Raw genomic sequence first — 20,089 nt, forward strand, 5'->3', positions numbered from 1 at the left:
TAATTTTGAATGTAACCTTCTCTCCTTTTATTGTGGGATATATGTTTGAGTTTTATTTTTGCTAAAATCTGTGGACAAAATCGTAACCGATCTGCGAGTCACGGATTGGATTGGAACCGGACTGTAGGACTTTTGGTCCGGACACGAATTTCATTTTGTAAAAACCGTGACTAGCGGTTCGGTCCTCGGATTCCTAAAAATCCGAACCAAACCAAACCGGACCGCGAGCAGCCCTAGTTAAACCTACTCTCCGAAGAACGACAGAAGAGAATACTCCAGTACGGCGTCGTTTTAAGATGTGAAGTCATTTCACGGCAATTAATTGGTGATTCGTGAAATCGCATTCAATTGTTCAATGATCTGAATCGTTCATTTTGTAGAACTCATTGAAATCAATAACCTAAGTGAAAATTGGTGGTAATAAAAAACCAATCAATATCTCATCGGACCGAATTAGAAATAATTTAGACTGGTATTTACAAGTCTTGCCACATTGAATCAAACCCAAAATAAGTCATTACTAACATACACGACGTTATAAACTGATGACGACGGCGCCGGTTTCTTCATTCAAAGAAAGAATTAAAAAAAAAGGGGTAACCGCGGATACGTAACGATTGTTTGGCTTTTCGATACCATAGCATCCTGTTATACAGGTGGAAGGGAGCATCACAAGCGCGACGGCTGAATCCCGTTACGTATTGGTCCATTTATGATTTACAGACGACTCACGGCCGTTATGATGATTTTCGGCACATTTTTTTCTTAAATTTTCTTTTTAGAAATTTACGACCGCAACAACTGATTCCCGTTACATATCGTTCGACATTCCTTTAACAATACACCTTGATCGTTACTGTTACATTTTCCAATGCCGTTATTTAAAATCTTGATCAGAAGTTGAAAGAAGACCTTTAGTGAGTGAATCATCGTTAAATATTATCAGAATACTCTATGCTTGTATTGTGACCGTGCTTTCAATGTATTGGAGAGTTAAAGTTACCGTAAATACAAATCAGGGCACCCACATTGCAACATGGTACTGCGAATTTTTGCTTCAGGTTTATTTGGCTTCATTCTAAGGTTACAAAAAAACGGTTCAAATCATCGTATCGTAAGTTCACATAAAAGAATCCATTTGAACAAAATTAAGTCTTCACACGTACTCCTATAATACTTTGAAGGATAAAAATAAGATTTCAATTCCAAAATTCGAATTTCTCATCAGTAACATAATGACGCAAAAAACAGTTACGCTCTGCTGTTACGAGAAGATATTGAATGCCCTCGGGTAAGGCCGAGCACAAATTTAAACTGCACATTTATGTGAGATCTATTTTCAAAAGAGCGTTAAATAATTTTGAAAAAGCTAAAATCATCGGCCGGCTACAGTACACAGATCGGTTGCAGGGTCCACTCCGGGTCTCGTGCGAATGATTTGAATCGTTCAATAATTTTAAAATAATTTTTTAAAGTGGTTGTCCACAGAATCGGCTCAATACGATACGTGTAAGTGCTTGATTAATTTTTTTTTAAATTTAGATTACAGGATTTTTTGCACAACCACTCGAAAAATTATTTTACAATTATTAAACGTCTCGGATTATTAATGCGGGATCCAAAGTGGGCCTCGCATGCTTGTCTGTGCTCCGTATGCACAGCCCGTCGGTTTCCATGGAAGGTCTGGAATAATTTCTCATAAACCCCTCATTCTCTCCCTTCCCGCCACGTCCCCCTCGAACATGGCATGTGTCACCACCTCTCTCTCCTCTCTCTCTCTCTCACACACACGCACGCACGCAATCTGCATGTATATGTCCACATGATCATTCACCGCACCGTCTCTCCGTCTGGACATGAATGCGGAGAGCCTGCTCGCATCGGCGGCCATAAACATCGGTCTGGCCTTCGTGATCCTCTCCCTCTTCTCCGTCTTCAAGAGACAGCCATCCAACGCCGGCATCTACTACGCCCGCCGCCTCGCCCTCGGCCACCACATCCCCTTCGACCACTCCTTCACCCTCCGCCGCTTCCTCCCCTCCGTCTCCTGGATCTCCCGCGCCATCTACGTCACCGAAGACGAAATCCTCGAGATCAGCGGCCTCGACGGCCTCGTCTTCATTAGGCTCTTCAAATTCGGGTCAGTCCCGTCATTGTTGCATGTACTATATAGTCGATATTTCCACCTTAGGTCACTTTTACCGAAAGTGTCTATATCTCTGTTCTCGTGCAATACACTTTTTCGAAACAAAAAACCTTACATATTTCAGGAACTTGAATATATGTTTTTTTGTTGCGTTTGAGAAGGCTGATTAGTAGTAGTAATCACCAATGCTTTGGCTGATTCAATTTTTATGTTGAGCGTTTTATAGTATAAGCGCAGTATCCGTACTATGTTAGGGAGCACGAAAGAATCTATTAAGTTTAATGATATTTATCTCGTATTGTTGCGCAATATAACAATGTGAAAATTGTTTTAAAAGAGAGTTCGAGTGTGAGGGGAAGTTTGGAAGATTTTTTCATTTTTTTGGTTACGTGGAAAGCCAATAGAGGGACCGTGTTTGTGTGTCATTCATGTGCTTAGTATGTATGGAGTAAATAGATAATAGATGAATGGATTAAACACATGTTTGTGGGACCAAAAGTCGAAGATTATAACTTATGGGATATGTAATGTCATTGGATGTGATCGATTAATAGTACTCGTTTTATTTTGTGTCGACTTTTTAATTTGATGTCTTAATTACTTGTTTATTTTGGACAGGCAATGAACATCATCGGAAAGTTTAAGTTTGTAAAATGCAGGAATTGTGTAGTCTTAATAAGTTGTATACTTGTGTCCCAAAGCAGACAATTGAAATGGAGGGAGTACCACACCCCATTATGTCCCTAAGTTGTATATCTGTTCTTTTGTGGGATTTAAGAATTTGATGGAGATTTGGTCTGTAATAGTTATAACAAGTGACACATACTGGCCAAAGAAACATGCCCTAAAGAGTATTGCGGTAATTTGGTCATGTATATCCTAGTATGTACGATGCTGGCTAACTTCTTTTTTATTCGAGAACATAGCGACCAGCCAAACATTGAAGACTGGTAGAGTTGCAGGTCTACGCATTCTTGCTAACGGATGTGCATTTTCATAGTTATCGATTTCACGCGTTGTGCTAGTTGTGTATTTTTGGTTTGTAGGCCAATATAATTATCATATTTATACTATTTGTATTTAGTTTGTTTTGTTTTGCAGCATCAATTTCTTTTCCATATGCTCTCTTGTTGGATTGGTGATACTCCTCCCACTCAATTATACAGCTCATGATGGGCCATCTAAGAGCTCGGATTCCATGTCCATGGATTCTTTCTCAATATCCAATGTCGATCGAGGCTCTGACAGGTATTGTGTGAAACTGTGCACTAAAAATTGGTGTGCAGGTATTAAGCTCATATCTGTATCCACACTGTGTTTAAGTTTCATATTCTGTACAAAAACTGAGGGCATGAGTGTGGGTCCATCCTTAGGATTTGTTTTTACTTGAGTTTACGCAAGGTGGAGGTGCTTCTGCCTCTGTCTGCCTCCTAATACCCATTCTTTTTAACTACGCTCCATAGATGTTCATACAATTCTTGTGGATCTTGGGTGTGTTTGAATTAAGCTTCTCTCTATTATTCAAGATTTTAACATGACTAAAAGCAAACTGACCTACAAAACAAAATTTCCAAAGCGACAGATAAGTATGAAATTTTTTACCAGTGCCGCATAGAAAGGGTTGAAGTCTTTCTGTCTCTCTGTATGTAAAGCATTATCAATAGCAGTCATGAAGTTGATGATGGAAGGGGGAGTCAGGGATGCTCTCATACCAGTGGTGATGGTTCACCCTCGAATGTTTGGAGCGTAGTAACCAGCTTTCAAATCCTCTTGTGTAGCTCAAGGGTCCAATTTAAGGAAAGAAGTTCTTTTGGGTGGTCAGTGTGTGTGGTATTTATTTATTAACTATTGTTGCTATTGAGAGCCTGATCTAGTACTATTTAAATATGTAGGCCTTGCATTGTTCTTTGTAAAACTTGACAGTGGGATGTTGAATAAAATGTTTTATCCAGTTCTCAACGAAAGGACGATTCGCGAAATCTTTTGCTTTTAGGAAATTGTTAGTCACATTCCATTTCTCATACTTTGCAGCTCATCTATATGAGTTTTATCTTGAAGGGGAAGTGGCTTCTCCTGTAAGAGTAGACTTTTATTCAGCAACATATCTAGTTGTACTGCCTGGTGCGCGCACGCACACATATATGCACAAGTTGTTTTTTTTATATATTTATTTGTTTAATGCATACCTACTGCGTGCACTTGTTTGTTTCTTTTCCTTTTCCTTTATTGTGTGGATTTACGTTGTTTCATATTTGGGTAGGTCTTTCTATCATCTTCACGTTGACTACCTTTTGACTTGGTGTTTGCCCTATTTGACAGGCTTTGGGTACATTTCGTATGCTTATGGATAATATCTGTTTATGGACTGTACCTTCTATATAAGGTAATCTTCTAAGTCATCTCTCTTCATATTCTAAAATCTGGGAAGCATAGAGGCATGTGGTTGTTTACTATAGCCAGACATATGAGAGTTGTAATGGTGGACTGCTGGTGAAATCATGAAGTCATCCTGGTTTTAGCCTAGAGGCTACGGGCAGAGAGTGACGAATCCACACCTTTGAAAACTAATCTTATTAAGTTTATGATCTCAGTAATTTATCATATAAGGCATTCACTGACAAAAAGGAGAGTAATTGGCATAGGAAAGTGAGCTTGCTTGATCGTCGAGTCACTTTGATTCTTTCTGCTCTGCTTGAACTGTATTAGTAATCTGATGCGGTTATAAGGCAGCTAGTTAGAGATTAGATTGATATGAGCACGCAACCAAGGAAACAGCATTCTTAAGTAACTTCTCTAACATATGAGGATCATAAGTGAATATGGATAGAAGTTCGGGAATAATAGAAGCAAATCTTTAAATGAGGTTAAAATTGAGGGTTGCAATGATACCTGGTAATTGAGAAGTTGAAGGGTAATCGGACGGTGAAAACAGAGTTGATGGCTTGATGCCATCGTTCTTCATTATGAATAATATAATATAATGGTGTTTTTTATCTAAGATTTTACTGTTGGCTTCCAGGAAACAGCTACATGCCTTCATACAATGTGCTATTTAAAACGTTCATTTGTTCAATGTGCTTACTTGGTGGAAGAAGCCAATTTATCTACTTTTGAAGTATGGTGACCATCAGATATTAGTATGTTGTAAGTGAAAATCAATCGAAGGTCCTAGGTGATAGATTTATTTTTATTGTTTAAGGTTATGCTTAAGAAAAAGTATATATGCTTCCACTAATAACTCTTAACAAATTAACCTATGTATTTTTGGATTTTGTCTTTGCTTTTCTATTTGCCCTTGATATTCAAATAAGTTGTCATAACAGGTGACCTGCTGCACCATGTCATCTTCAGGAATATGACGATATACTGAAGAAAAGGATTCAGCAACTCTGCAACAATAGGCATCGGCCAGACCAATTGACTGTTTTAGTTCGAGAAATCCCCGTGTGTGAGGAGCATAAGGCCCATGGGTGTTGCGTTGAGGACTTCTTCTCTAAACACCATGCATACGCTTATGGATCTTATCAAATTCTATACGATGGGAAGAATCTTGACGAGTTGTTGGTAAGGATATGACAGGATAGCACTTTGCATTTGATGCATTAGAGTTCAATTGCTTTATTATACTAGCCTATATTGGCATCGTACAGATCCCTATGGTTTTTATTAATCTAGTATTTTTTTGGTATGCGTCTGGCCAAACCAGTGGGTGTTTTGTTTGGTTTTTATATCACCAAATCAAGACTTAGGTATAATTATTTTGCTTCATATCTTCTTCAATTTCAAAAAAGTGCTCACCTAAGTTCTGACTGCTTCTATGCTCGAGATTGAAAGTTGGGACGAAATTAAGTGATGTAGAATTTCCTCTCATATATGTCTAACTGCAATGATGAAATAACCACTCATTTATGTCTAACTGCAATTATGTGGATTTTATATTTCCAGGGGTCAGATTAGTTTTTACCTCTCTTAGGAATTCCCATTTGATCTTTGGATGACCACATAGCATTTCTCCCTTTGCTTTTTCCGGACCTTTTGACGGTGGATCAAACTTTTTTGTGGAACCCAAAGTGTTATTATGTTATTTCCTCTGATAATATCATTCTTTTGTGTTTCAGGCTTTCAGCTTCACCAGCTTGCTTGACAAATGACTTAGCTTTTGTTGCTTTTAGGGGTTTGATGGCTTGGCATTGAATATATTACTTATGAATGCCAAATCATTTCTCCCTTCTGCCTCCTGTCAAGGAATCTATTTCATGCTGTCTTGCCCTTGAAGTAGTCTACCATTACATTCCAGGAAAAATGGTTCTATTCTGTACATAACTAGTTAGAGCAAGTTCTTGTAGCTTTACAAAATACTAAAGCAGGATGTTTAATTTGTGAATGCGAATGAGTAAATCTGGTGGTACATGAGATGACTCTGTTTTCATGCTATGTTTGGATGTTTTACAAGTCCTCCATGAAAAAAAAATTCTCTTTTGGTATTTCTCATAGACCTCTTACAGATACTTTTGCATGTAGAAAGAAGCAAAACGTATATCAAGAAAGATTGAAAACTTGAGGCACCATCCTGTGGCTAAGAATCGTAATAAAGAATTCACACTTTCTGATTCAATCAGAGAAGATGCCAAAATTGCGCGGTATGGGGAAAGGCTTGATGCGCTTTGTCAGAAGATAGGCCATATACAGTGCAGAAAGTTGTTCGAAGAAAAGGTAATTTTTTCTTTGGCATTTGGTGGCATACCTTTTCATTCAGCTATCTTATTCAAAATATATTGGGAGAGAATCATTTGTGTTGTGTTTCTGTTTTCGGTTCGGTTCAGTTCAGTTTTCCTTTCTTTTACTTCCCTTGCTTTTCTCTCATTATGAACGATGTTTGAATGGCCTTTACCGTTAATTGAACTGAACATAGAGCTAAAAATATGGTAGTTGTTTGATATTGTCTATTTAGCTACTCACATTGCTGGTTTGTGTCATCTTCCTCCTTTCCGCTCACCTGCTTTTGCAATTTTTCCCTCTAGCTTTCCTTTTCAAGGTTGCTGTAGTTTAAGGTAGATTTGAGTTCATAATAAGAGGGTAGCTTAATTCGAGTACATACCATAAAAAAAAGCCCATGTGCTTTTGGGCATATGCTGTCTTCTTGATCTTGTTCTTATTGTTGTTCTGAGTATTCACAAACAAGGAACAGAAAAAGTACATTAACCAGATACTGAACTATTTGGTAGCATTATTCATTTCTTTACTTCCGTTTAAATATCTTGAATGCATGCTGTTTCGACATTAAAAGGGGTTAGGGTGCAAGAAGCTAACCGGAGACTACATGTGCCAACAACCTAGCAGGAAATAACCATGAAATGAAGCGAAAGTACCTTTTCTAAATGTTATGCTTCGGCATTTTGGATATGAACCTGTGGCTTTAGCTATAATCCGTCTTTATTTCTGCACTATTTCCATGTGAGGACTTGTTCTGTTGGTCATTTCGGATCAAATCATCAAATCTGTCACACTGCAATGAAATACTTGTAGTCACTAAAATTTAGTTTTCCTCTTAAAAATGCAGATAAAGACCAGAAGAATTATTTAAAAACAAGTTACCACTACCCACTTTAGTCATCTCTCATTACAGTAACCTAAAAAAGTTAGGAACGGTGAATGGGTGGGCCAGTTGGTCAGTTGTTCACTAGACGTGTAGAACACGTATGAAGCAATAGAGACACAGGGAATGACTCTGAGAGAGGTCCATAACCTTCATGTTAAGGGTGTGTTACCTGTATGCTAATCCCCATGATTTTTTTGATTTGTCAGAAGTCAGTGAAGCCGTTAAGATCGCATCTTGAATCAGTGGCGGGGTCTTTTTTTGAGAAGCACTAGTCAGTTAACAAGAGCCAAAGGCCTGTGTTCATAAGCCAAGAGGCCTCTGGCCCAACGGCATCAGGTGCTAGGAGAAAGGAGTGTCAGGAGTTCAACTCCTATTCCAAGGTGTTAGTGTTACTATTCTAACAATACTAAATTTCGCAGATAAAAAAAAAAAAAACAGGGGCCTCTGTTCATATCTTACCACGTGCTGGATTACTAGGTGATCAGCAAATGATGGTTGTGTTGAGCAGTATCCTAGTGGCATATGCTATAATCGATTGAGATTTCGGATGGTTTGGTTGTTAACAAAGTGTACTGGCAATTTAGTTTTGGTGTGCGAGGGTGGTCAGGCTGCCCTGGTGGATGTGGGAAGATAAAGAGCATGGCAGGACCGGCGGATGAATGATCAAGAAAAAGTGCAGTGGTCATAATGTTGTGCTAGGGGTGATAGCGGAAGCTGGATGTTTTTGGCAGCTGGTGGTGGGAGGTTTTGATCTGCGAAAGTCAGTATTGTTAAAATATTAGCACCTTGGAAGACGAGTTGTTGAACTCCTGACCTCCTTTCTACTAAATCATAGCTTGAGCTGCTTGTATCGTACCTTCACTTCACTCACAATTGAACAAAAGCGAACCTTTGCTGACCAACATACTGACAACTGTATGATACTCGATGAAAGGGCAGTAATATACGTTTTGTTGACCCGTACTTGATGTAACTTGTGATCATCTTTCCACCCACCATCCTATGTATATTGATGAGTGTATGGGACTATATGGTGACTATCCAGTTCTTTGAACTGAAAGTTTGGGTATTTTTTGATTGGTGTGCCCTCATATTTGCAGGAGTTGCCTGTTGCTTTTGTTACATTCAGAAACCGGTGGGGTGCTGCACTAGCTGCCCAGTCTCAACAGAACTCAAATCCACTTCTATGGATCACTGAAATGGCTCCAGAACCAAGGGATGTGTTGTGGAGGAACTTGGCAATTCCATATAAGCATTTGCCACTCCATAAAATTGGAGTTTATACTGCAGCATCACTTCTTACTCTATTTTTCACCATCCCAGTTACTGCAATTCAAGGAATTGCAAAGTACGAGAGATTAAAGAAATGGTTTCCTCCAGCCATGGCAATACGGTTGATGTGAGTTGTTCTTCTTTCAATCTTTACTGTTCTCGTATTCAGTGTCTGTGTTTATGTTTATGTTTATACATGAATATTTGTGCATATGAAGGGGAGATTGGTTGCTTTGATTCTTATAAGCGCTCTATTCTCGTCAGGGTACATTTTGGTAATTACTAAATGTCACTAACTTGATCTGATTTTTAATCTGACATAACAATATCTTCCCTTCAGACCAGGCTTGGGGCCAGTTATTACAGGATATCTTCCCAGTGCCATCCTCACTGGATTTATATACATAGTTCCGTTTGCCATGCTTGCAATGGCTAAACTAGCAGGTTATGTGTCAAGGAGTAAAAAGGAGATAAAAGCTTGCAACATGGTTTTTTATTTCCTAGTGGGAAATGTATTCTTCTTGAGCTTGTTATCAGGGACTTTACTTGATCAAATTGGACAGTCTTTCACTCATCCTAAGGATTTTCCTAGCCGTCTTGCGAGTGCTGTCTCAGCCCAAGTACGTTTATTTACCTTCACTGGTTCACTATATTGTGTTCCTTTCCTTTGCTTTCTCGCTGTTAGTGTAATATTCTCCTCTACTTACAAGAAGGATGATGGCATGATGCCAATGTGGAGAGCATATGAAACATGTACTTTTTTTCCTTTAGGCTATTGTTTGGATACTAGAAGTATGATTACTTGATATTCTCATTCCTGCTAAAGATTACAGTCATGAAACATAGCCTTGTTGCAATATTTACTGTATGTAACTCTTAAGTCTTCATAATTTTGGATGCTTTAATAAACTACTGTTGTTCTTTGATAGTTATTTCATTGTTCTCTAGATTGACTTGGGGAGAGGATAAGATATCCTATCGCCTTTTGTTTTCCTTTCAGGCAGACTTCTTTATGACTTACATCTTGACAAATGGGCTGGCTGGCTTTTCCCTGGAGATTCTTCAGCCTGGGTTACTTATTTGGGATAGTTTAAAGTCGTGCACATGCGACCGTGAAAAGGGCACCAATCTTTATCTTTATTCCCTGCCTTACTACAGATATGTCCCTTTGGTTTCTCTTTCGATACTAATTGGTATGGTGTATTCAGTCGTGGCGCCATTGCTTCTCCCGTTACTTATTGTCTACTTCTTTCTCGGCTACGTTGTGTTTATCAACCAGGTTAGCCTTCTTAACCATTGAATTATCTACCAAATTTGATACGCTTTGCTTTGGCCTTTCTTTATCGCTTGGTGTATTACACATGTAATGGCTGCTTTTATATAGACCAGCCCTTCAGCATTATTATTTGCATTTTGTTTGCTGCATCAACATTGTGCTGCATTAAGTGGAATTTAACCTCAACGTAGTTGTACTTGCTAGTTATAGTTCTGTTTCTATTTTTCTCGACTAGTAAGAATGAAAATTCAGGAAGCGAAGATGTGTATGCAAAATGCTCCATTCGCTTTTGAGAACTCTCTTGCAACTGAGTTGTAATTTTATCATGATAATGAGATTGCAACTCTTTGGCAGATTGAAGATGTATACGAAACCACTTACGAGACATGTGGTCAATATTGGCCATACATCCATCGTTATATTTTTCTCGCAATCGTTCTCACGCAGATCTCTATGATGGGTCTTTTTGGACTGAAGTCAAAGCCCGCTGCCTCCTTTGCTACGATACCACTCCTCTTATTCACGTTGATGTTCAACGAGTATTGCAAGATGCGTTTCAATCCAACATTTTTTAATTACCCTGTCCAGGTAAATGTGATCCTTGAATGTCTTTCTTCACCAATTGATTAGGAGGGAAACCACAAAGGTCTAACCAACACCATGACAGGAAAGAAATTCTCTTTAGCTTTAGAAGTGTGACGTGTGGGCCCTTTATTCAGTTTGTATTTGGGAACAGCGGTTTAAATGATTCATCAAATTGCACTTCTCAGTGACATCTACAAACTCTGTAATAAATATCTGTTACTTGTCAGGAGGCCAAGAGGAACGACGAACTCGATGAGAAGAGTGGTTTGCTGGAAGCTAATTACCAGAAAGCACTGGATGCATATTGCCCTCCGTGTTTGCGGCCAGTGAAATTCACCTTAGAAGAATCAAGCTCCTCACAGCCATTTATATCTTCGACATGAGATCTACAGCACTTTCTTCTCTTTCGGTTCTCAGTTTATGTTTGGACAGTCTGGAATTTTCTGTCCAAAAGAATATCTGTTTGCGATCCTCAATGGTGTTTTATGTGCCTTTCATGTAACAAATTACTCTACTTACTGTTTGATGTAGGTTAGATGAGTATGCGCTGAAGACCAGGCTTTTTTTGTGATGGGAATTGGTTGTAGTGAACATAATATTTCGTATTTAATGTTTTCACAATGTACGAAAAATGTGCTTGGTCACAATTTTTGAGCTTGTTTTTCAGAGATTTTTTTTCAATTTCTGAGAAATATAGAAAGGATGTTTTCAAATTTTGTAAATTACTCGGTTAAATATGTAACGTTGAGTATTCTTGTTTTGATAACTCAGTGTGCCATTCTTATTTTTTGAAATAATGCTTTGTTAGAGCAAGTCCACTCCTGTCAAAACCCATGCCAAAGCGAAACTTTACCATCAAGATCAAGAATAGCAAAGCCCTTTCGACGCTTTCGCCAAATTGAATGTCAATCTTTGGCAATGCCATTCTTGGTGCCAAATTTGGCAATTGCCAAACTTGTAACATCATTTAAGCAGTTCAATTTGCATCGGAAATTGATATCGAATTTAATTCAATGGAGATTGTGCCAAAATGTCAGCAAATTGGTGCAATTCGACGTCGTTATTTTAGACTTTTTGACACTGTAGCAACCAAAAAATGACTTTGCAATGTCATTTTTGCACAAGGTAATTGCTCTTACTTTAGAAACGTTGAGATCATCAGTAGGGTTGGATTTTCTCCTCCTATAATGAATTTAACATTTTCATTTGTATTTTCCACCTAAGGTACTCATATACATTTTTTTATTTTTTGGTGAAATGGCAAAAATTTATTAAAAAACTTGATAGGGTACATCAAGTGGGGGGAGAGAGGAAGGGGATCCAATCAAAATTTGGAAAATGGGCCAAAGCTTGAACTCCTGTAGGGCAAAGCCCGAAAATCAGGCCAAGCCTGAACACCTATGGACCTAATATGCCCATATCAATAACCCATTTTGTTTCAAAACAGAGAAATTTATTTATATTCTTGAGTTGGCGAGGAAACAATGCGATTAGCACACACCAGTTAACTTATACCAGCACAAGCAGCCGGGCTACCCTCCACACAAGACATGACAACCTCAAAAATTAAGTACGTACCCTGAGTCATTTCAGCAGCTTAAGATCACGCGAAACTACGGAAAATTGTCAAGACAGACATAGGAGAGAAAGAGTAGACATTCTCCAAAAACTTCAAAGGTATTGTCGGTGCTGTCATGCTTTCTAAGACACTTCCGTAGAACATGCAACATAACATTATGAGGAAAGAATTTGCTGTCATACTCTCTCTTGACATGACAATCTACATGACGCAAAATTTGGACTGCGAATTGTACACTTACTAGTGGAAGACATTCGCCAACGAAAGCCACCTAAAAGTTCGTTTGTAATAAAAAAAGAAGAGAAAGATAAGAAACTTTGGACTATCATTGGACCTAAGAAGCACAGAAACTTCAAAGAAGGTGTCGTGTCCTTGTCCGACACGTTTCAGACACCGACACGTTTCGGACACCGACACTCTTCGGACATTCTCGAACACGGACACTCTTTTTGTTATGACACTTCTTTGATGTCCATGACTAAGAAATATATGCAATTGACTCTTCTTAGACACTCACTAATATGTGACTATCAATGATATCGAAATTTGACATTTCACTATAATATGCAAACTTGGAAAAATAGTAATTCTTACCACTAACCATATTTGAGTTCAATTGAAAATTTGTAACTTGTAAGGACTTCTAGAGGATGCATAACCATGCCCGTGTGGTATTTTTCAAGGATTTCTTGAGTTATAACTCATTGTATCTCAGCTATTATATTATTCGGGACATATGCTTATGATACATATGTACATAAAAATATATTTCATGTATATACTTGAACGTATCCCCAACGTGTCCGTGTCTAACATTTTTTAGAAATAGTCTTATCCGGGTGTCTATGTCGTGTTGTATCTGTGTCATGTGTCCATATCCGTGCTTCTTAGCACAGGACCATTAACTTTGGGATGAGACAGTAGACTAAATTAAAAGTTACACTTGAGGTGTTCATTCTTACTGAAGTGTTCTTCAATTGTTTTGAACAGCAAAAGAATAATTTTATTAATCTATGAACGAAGCGCATACAAAAACTAAAAGGAACAAGAATAAACTGGATCTAGAAAGCAATATTTGCAAGAAAGTTTCATTTCAGAGTGATGAAATGTATGTTCCTCTAAGAAAACAAGAGTGGCATATCATCCCACACCCCACAAAATGCAGTCTTCTGCTGATAAGAACTACTTAAAAAGTAACCAACAAAGCAAAATATTGAAAAGAGAAGAGACAAAGGATCTGTGAAGGTTCAAAAGCATCCCAACTCCAAGAGACAAACTCCTCAGCCTCCGGATTCCATAAAGCTACTGTAAGGAAACCACATCTTGGCCGCATTCAAAACTTCCACCTCACTACTTGCTTCTTCACTCAGATAAATTGAAATCAGAATCAAAATCTACAATTTCTTCATTTAAGAAAACGGCCTTGGTCTCTCCCGGCAATTTCACCTCTGCGCACCTATATCACATGTCATAATGTGGAGAACTGTAAGCAAATAGCTGTATAAATTTTGCAGTCATAAGGTAATATAACTGCTTATATGGCTAGTAACAACGTTTATTTGCTTATTTCTTATAAAGAATAAAGTTGAGAATAAGCATTCACTTGACTACTTGTTAGCATATTGCTTTTTCTGTGAAATGAATTTCGTTACAAGCAATAAAAACATCTTAATTGGCCGGGCCAAACAAGCGTATTTGCTGATTGCCCAAAAAACAACCAATAAGCAAGCTAACCGAACGGGCATATATTTCTTCCTGAAATAGTCGTTGGTTGTAGGTTTATTATCAAATGTCTAAAACAGAATACACTTACAGCCTAATTGTTTGAAAAGCTGAGATATCAGTTAGATCAAAATTTGCTTGGTTTCAGTCAGGGCTGCATCTACTTGTATAAAGGATTTATCTTCAAGGCTTCTCACTGAATAAAATTCATCAATAGCAGTACGGACAGAGTACACGTCCAGACAATGCAAAAAATAGACATAGTTCTCAAAATATGTAGCGGGGGTGAAGAAGACAAAGGGGACTGATCGATGGTATAGTGTTTTAGAGTGAAAAAGAAAAGCCAAAATAGTCAACATATTAAAAAAAGAAGTACGTAACTGATAAACTTTAAACTATAGTGAATATATACTAAGGTTGGTTGATAAACTCATCTACTGCAAACGGCACTTCAAAGGAATTACAATACAGTTTAATGACGCATATTCATACACTACTTGATTCTAAATTCGAATTAAAACTGAAATTTAATAGAGCCCAAAGCTTATAAGACTATTATGGATCAACAAATTAGCGAATTATAAAAAAAAGGATAGACAAGCTTTTCATTTTTAGATAAGAAGCCATACAAGTAATGTTTTGTGGTCATTTGATGGTGATGTATCCGGAAACCAAAATTGTACCGCATATCAAACTTTGAGACTACTATATGTTTATCTGTCAGATTTAGGAGAATAATCATTAAGTTCAAGTTACGAAGAGTGGCTGAAGCAAAGGATCTTAGCTTTCCGAGATTTGCATGGGCTTGTGTCATCATAGGATTATGCCTTCCATGCATTATGTATCGATATTTTCGAGCACATGTCTTATAATTTGTATGCATCGAAAGTGTCAGATTCATCTAATTCTTGAGACTAACACCCCAAAAGAGCTAAATATTCATGTTTGGCTATGTTTTATTCGTAATCTACTGTTCTTAGGTAACCCTGAAAGGTAGCACAAACACTTAGTTTGCAGCTTTGAACCAATTACATCCTATTATGAGTAATAGAAACCAAAAACAACAGCAAAAAGAAACAGTTTTGACATGCTTGGTGCATGTCCGATTAGAATAGGTGGAACTTGGACACATTCATACCCGCCTTTTAAACATTCATTGTTCAACGTGGATGTTAACCATAAAAAAGGTAGACATGCTTGTATATGCCATGTCCTATTAGACATGTGGAGCACTTAAGGAAGACACATTTACATCATAAGCTTACTTGAGAGAAAACAAGACCATGGAATACATCTGACTTTTGGCAAAAAAAAAAATCCACCATAAGTAAGCCCACTCAAGCTGAGCACAGGTGAAGGTAGACAAGAGTGATCTAAATATTAGTCAAATTAAGATAGCAAAAGCATTAAGTTTTTGCTCATGCTTCAAAGAGAATGACTGTTGAACATTATCACAGGAATTATTGTTGGCACAGGATGGCATAGATCCTCCTACACATTTGAGTTTCTTGCTTTCAGAAGAGAAGATCCATTATATTTGAGGCTGATCATGACTATCAAGAAAGTACTCCGAAAATAAAAGCTTACAAGCACAAGCGCATTATATCTATAGATTCTATACATATAGATGCATATCGATTGAGGGAACAGTAACTTCCTAAATAAAGTGCACATTTACCTTGATTTGATGTTCAAAACTGCCAGATTACCTCCACCCACTGCATCCTTGAGTGAGATGAAGCTTGGAGTATGAGCAATTGCTTCGAACTTCGATTTGATCCCACGAAGCTTTAAAAAGTAGAATTCTTCTATTTTGGGGTCATAGTAAACGACAGCATTTCCCAAACGATGAAACAATAGGATAGCTCCATTTCTCAAGTAACTCATTTGTTCATACAACCCATGAAGCCACCTCCCATGATCAGTACAAGTATCAATACAGTAATCTTTGCTCCATGATTCTTGAGTACCGTAGTCTTTCATCACCCAGATGTCCAGATACTCAAATTCAGAATTACATATGCAAAGTCATTCTCCTAGAACCCCAAAGGACACATTTCGTGACGTATCAGAGTCACTATCGTCAGAAGGAGGAGGTGGTGGAAATGATTGGAACTTTTCATTGTCAAAGTTGAAAGAAATTATATAATCAGAATTCAAGTCGCTACAAAGCCAATGCATGGCACCATTCAGATAGGTTGGGAACCCTAGATTACTCACAGAGGGTGCACAAGGTGCAATGCCAATCCTTTTCCACGACCCTGTGCCAAGTGTGTGTATCTCAGCCACCCTCCTACCATATACGTCATGGTTCCAAATAATGGGTCTACGAAGCATTTCAGATTTGGTTAGATTGAAAATTCTAATCACTTTAAACTTATTGGCCTCTAGACTGAAGCCCAAACCACAATCCATGTGAATTTCAGTACTCTTATCAGGTTGTTTAGAATCCGGAAGAACAATGTACTCACCCGTGACTGGATTACACACAGCAACAGGATCGTTCTGCAATGGGTTAGACAAACAAATCAAACCCTTGCAAGAATTGACTACGTTGAACTTGTGATCTTTGGGCCTCAATTTGACACACCGCTTTCTTTTAACACCGCCTTTGGCATCAAGGTTGACATTGGAATCACCTTCATTGAGTGTCAACAATTCTGCATCGCGCAATGGGATCTTCAACTTAGTGTTGATACCTACTTTTATATGACCATGACACAGAAAATCAGAATGAGCACATGTGCAGGGACCACATTCAATGCCATAGCAGTCTTCAAACAAGTAAAGGGTTCTGGATACTTGTGTGGGGGACAAGGTTCGAATTAGAGGATAGGCCTCTCCTCGCGCAAAATATAGGGTTGCGAACTTTGGGTCTAAGATTAGATTGCGCCAAGTTTTACAAACACATTTGCTAATGAGAAGTCCCTTCACAGATACTCTCAGCAGAATGTCAAAAGTGATAGGGCTTGGGAGGTCTGTAATGGAACGCCCGGAGTTCTGATTTTGCAGATCATTGATTTCATCTACTTGTCTTTCACCTTTGCCGGTGTTGGAAACCGTGGGTCTTCTTCCTCTTTTCATGGATTCTCTGTAAATCAACGAAAATGGGTTTGGATCTAGTATGTGTTGTAGTACTAAACATAACATAAATCGGTAACTACAACACAAATAAGTAACTAGGATTGGAAACAACTACGTATTTCCATAAGTCTGAAAGAAGATCAGAAATCAGAAGAATACACAAATCTGACTTCAAAATAAAATACTTCCTAGTCCTTCCATCCAGCAGAGATAGTCTACTATGAAAAAACGTGCTGATAAAAACTGTAAGTACTTCAGTGCATAATTTTTTTTTAAAAAATCTCCGCATCCGAAAATTGCACGTCCTTTTGTAGATGACTATGTTTTGGGACAGAGGAACTAGGATAATTTGAAAGAGAACAACTCATATGCGAAACGAAATCAACACATCTCAATTGTAATCAAGTTAATCAACATTGGAAATGAGAGAGAGAACAAAATCTCAACAACAAATGATTAGAAATAACACCCAATTGATTTTCACTGATTAAAAGAAGAGTAAACCTAATTTCAGGATCATGGACATCGGGGTTATAACAAAGCAACTCGTGTACACTATCAATAAGATTTGATTCTATGATAAGACCACTTCCAAAAAACATAAGGATGGTGAAGGAGTTGATCACTTTGAGGGGGACCGAACCTCCAACAAGATAACTTCGAGGTGATCCAACCTCCAAAGCACTACCGCATAATTGACATTATCCCTGCATAATGAGCCCTACCGCATCTACGTAGTTCTATAAAGACTTCTTCGGAAAAGGAAATGCGATCAATCGACATAATTGACTGAGATAACATCCTAGACTCAAGCACTAAGCACATACACCCAAAATCATGCATTGATGGAATTAAAGTAAAATAAGTAGGGCAAGTAAAAAATAGTAATCTTCTTGTTCTAACGAGTATCGGGAATTAGAGGGAGATACCGAGAATTGAATCGATCAGATTTGCCAAACTAAATGCAGATTCTCCAGTATTAGGGCTGATTTTGCACATAATCCCGCACACGCACACATATTGGGGAGAGAGAGAGAGAGAGAGAGAGAGAGAGAGAGAGAGAGAGAGAGAGATTGTTACAACTTACTGGGTGGAAATCGGTGAGAATGATTCGGCGGGAACTTCTATTTTACTACTACTAAGGTAAGGGCGTGTTTGAAAATAGAAAGGATAGAGAAACCAGAAGGATTCAGGGAGCGTGCTGCACAGCTACGTGCTGTGCAGCATGCTGCGCAGCCTCCGGAGCCGCCTTGCCGCATCGACCCGACGATCGGAGACGTCCACTGCGTAGAGCTCGTCGAGTACTACAAGTGTACCAAAAATCAACCCAATCAAATATCATTGAGTGCCTCATCAGGACACATATAATTGGAAAGAATGGATTCAGTGGTTTTGATCCAGTGTTTCATATCCATTAGGATTCATTTTTTTCCAAATTATATGTATTCCGATGAAGTAGTTAACGATATTTTATCGGGTTGATTTTTGGTATGCTTGTAGTACTCGACGAGGTCTACGCAGTGGACGTCTTTGATCATCGGTCCGATGCCGGCAAGACGGCTCTGAAGGCCGTGCAGCACGATGCACAGCACGTAGCTGTGCAGCACGCTCCCTGAATCCGAGAAAGCGTTCCGAAAATTTAAAAACAAGTTCCAACCTTTCTCCTCTTCATTATTTAATTTCCCTTTCACTCTTAAAATCATATACTCGTATTAGGAGATAATTCGTGACAACTTTGAATTTCGAATGTTTATTTTGAAACCAGCTAACCAACCTTTAAACCTTGTCTAAGTTTGAAACGAGCTAATCAACATTTAAACCTTGTCGTGGAACTTTTTAAATCCAATTTACATTAAGTGCACAAGCAATGGAGTATAATGATTTCAAATATTCATCGAAAGGTTGTAAAAATAATCTAAAGTTGAGGACTTGGAGCTTCTCATTATGTCAGACGTAGAGTCAGATACAGATTATTGAATTGGTCAAGGAGAGGGAACAAAATCAATTTTTAATCATTTAAATTTACATAATACAACACATTTTCATTTTTAGAAAGGAAAAAAGATTCTCTTCTGTTTTTTTGTTTTTTTTTTAACTTTTAACACTTTTTCTTCTGTCTCTGTGAATCCCTCACCATCTAAATAAGATATAGAGTCTTTCATACTTATTCAAAACTCTTATTTTGTGGGTCCATTCTGAGTCTAAAAAAAGAGAGAGTATTGATTAACTGAATTCCGGCCATCACTACAACATCGTTATTAGAGCATCTCCAACGGGAGATGTCAAATCCTATGTGGACATGTTAACGGTAAAATTTGACACAAAAATTCAATCCAACCCAACAACCTTCTTTGATGCTAATTCCTACGTGGATTTGAAGGCAAGCCTTCTCATGCCAACTTTGACAATCTCCCTCCTCCATGTCAAATTTCAAAAAATGACAGTTTGAATAATATAATTTGACATAAGGATTGACATTAAGGGTTGGAGAGGGATAGTTTGATGTCAAATAAATAGAATTTGGCATAAGGGTTGGAAAGGAAGGCTTTAATGTCAAATTGAAGATGTCAAAATGCCACATCAGCCTTCAAAAAAAAATTGACATCCCCAATTTGATGTCAATGGTTGGAGATGCTCTTAGAGCAAGTTTACCAGCAAAGCTAAACGACCTTTATATATATTTTAGCTCACCAAAAGGAAAAAAGTATCCCTATAGCAGAGTAGGTAAAGATAGAGGTAAAATGTATTTATGAATAGTGCTTTGGCACTTTTACCTATCTACTGTTCATCAGGCATGTAATTTATAACATTATTTTCTCTCTCCTC

General features: G+C 38.0%; 2 protein-coding genes across 5 annotated transcripts; one reads left to right on the forward strand and one right to left on the reverse strand.

The window, feature by feature from the left end:
- The first annotated feature begins 1,789 nt into the window (after window positions 1-1,789).
- Window positions 1,790-11,644, forward strand: LOC131334735 (CSC1-like protein At3g54510). 2 transcript variants are annotated; one of them, XM_058369945.1, is made up of 10 exons: window positions 1,790-2,140; window positions 3,248-3,394; window positions 4,466-4,529; window positions 5,498-5,710; window positions 6,668-6,859; window positions 8,846-9,144; window positions 9,358-9,637; window positions 10,018-10,296; window positions 10,648-10,881; window positions 11,106-11,644. In XM_058369945.1, exons 1-10 carry the CDS (start codon window positions 1,857-1,859, stop codon window positions 11,259-11,261), a joined length of 2,148 nt encoding a protein of 715 aa, XP_058225928.1. In that variant the 5' UTR covers window positions 1,790-1,856; the 3' UTR covers window positions 11,262-11,644. The 2 variants fall into 2 exon arrangements, with proteins under 2 accessions (XP_058225928.1, XP_058225929.1); XM_058369946.1 differs by having other exon boundaries at window positions 2,002-2,140; window positions 3,231-3,394.
- Window positions 11,645-13,513: 1,869 nt separating this feature from the next.
- LOC131334736 (F-box protein At3g07870-like) lies at window positions 13,514-18,360 on the reverse strand. Of its 3 annotated transcripts, XM_058369949.1 has the most exons (5): window positions 18,193-18,343; window positions 16,651-17,270; window positions 16,400-16,505; window positions 15,858-16,294; window positions 13,514-13,913 (listed from the first exon to the last, which is right to left on the reverse strand). In XM_058369949.1, the coding sequence occupies exons 2-4, from the start codon at window positions 17,261-17,263 to the stop codon at window positions 16,216-16,218; spliced, it is 798 nt and encodes a 265-aa protein (XP_058225932.1). In that variant the 5' UTR covers window positions 17,264-17,270; window positions 18,193-18,343; the 3' UTR covers window positions 13,514-13,913; window positions 15,858-16,215. The 3 variants fall into 3 exon arrangements, with proteins under 3 accessions (XP_058225932.1, XP_058225931.1, XP_058225930.1); XM_058369948.1 differs by having other exon boundaries at window positions 16,400-17,270; XM_058369947.1 differs by having other exon boundaries at window positions 15,858-17,270; window positions 18,193-18,360.
- Between the last annotated feature and the right edge of the window lie 1,729 nt (window positions 18,361-20,089).

Source organism: Rhododendron vialii, chromosome 7a (genome assembly GCF_030253575.1).
Source record: "Rhododendron vialii isolate Sample 1 chromosome 7a, ASM3025357v1".
Classification (NCBI taxonomy): Eukaryota; Viridiplantae; Streptophyta; class Magnoliopsida; order Ericales; family Ericaceae; genus Rhododendron; species Rhododendron vialii.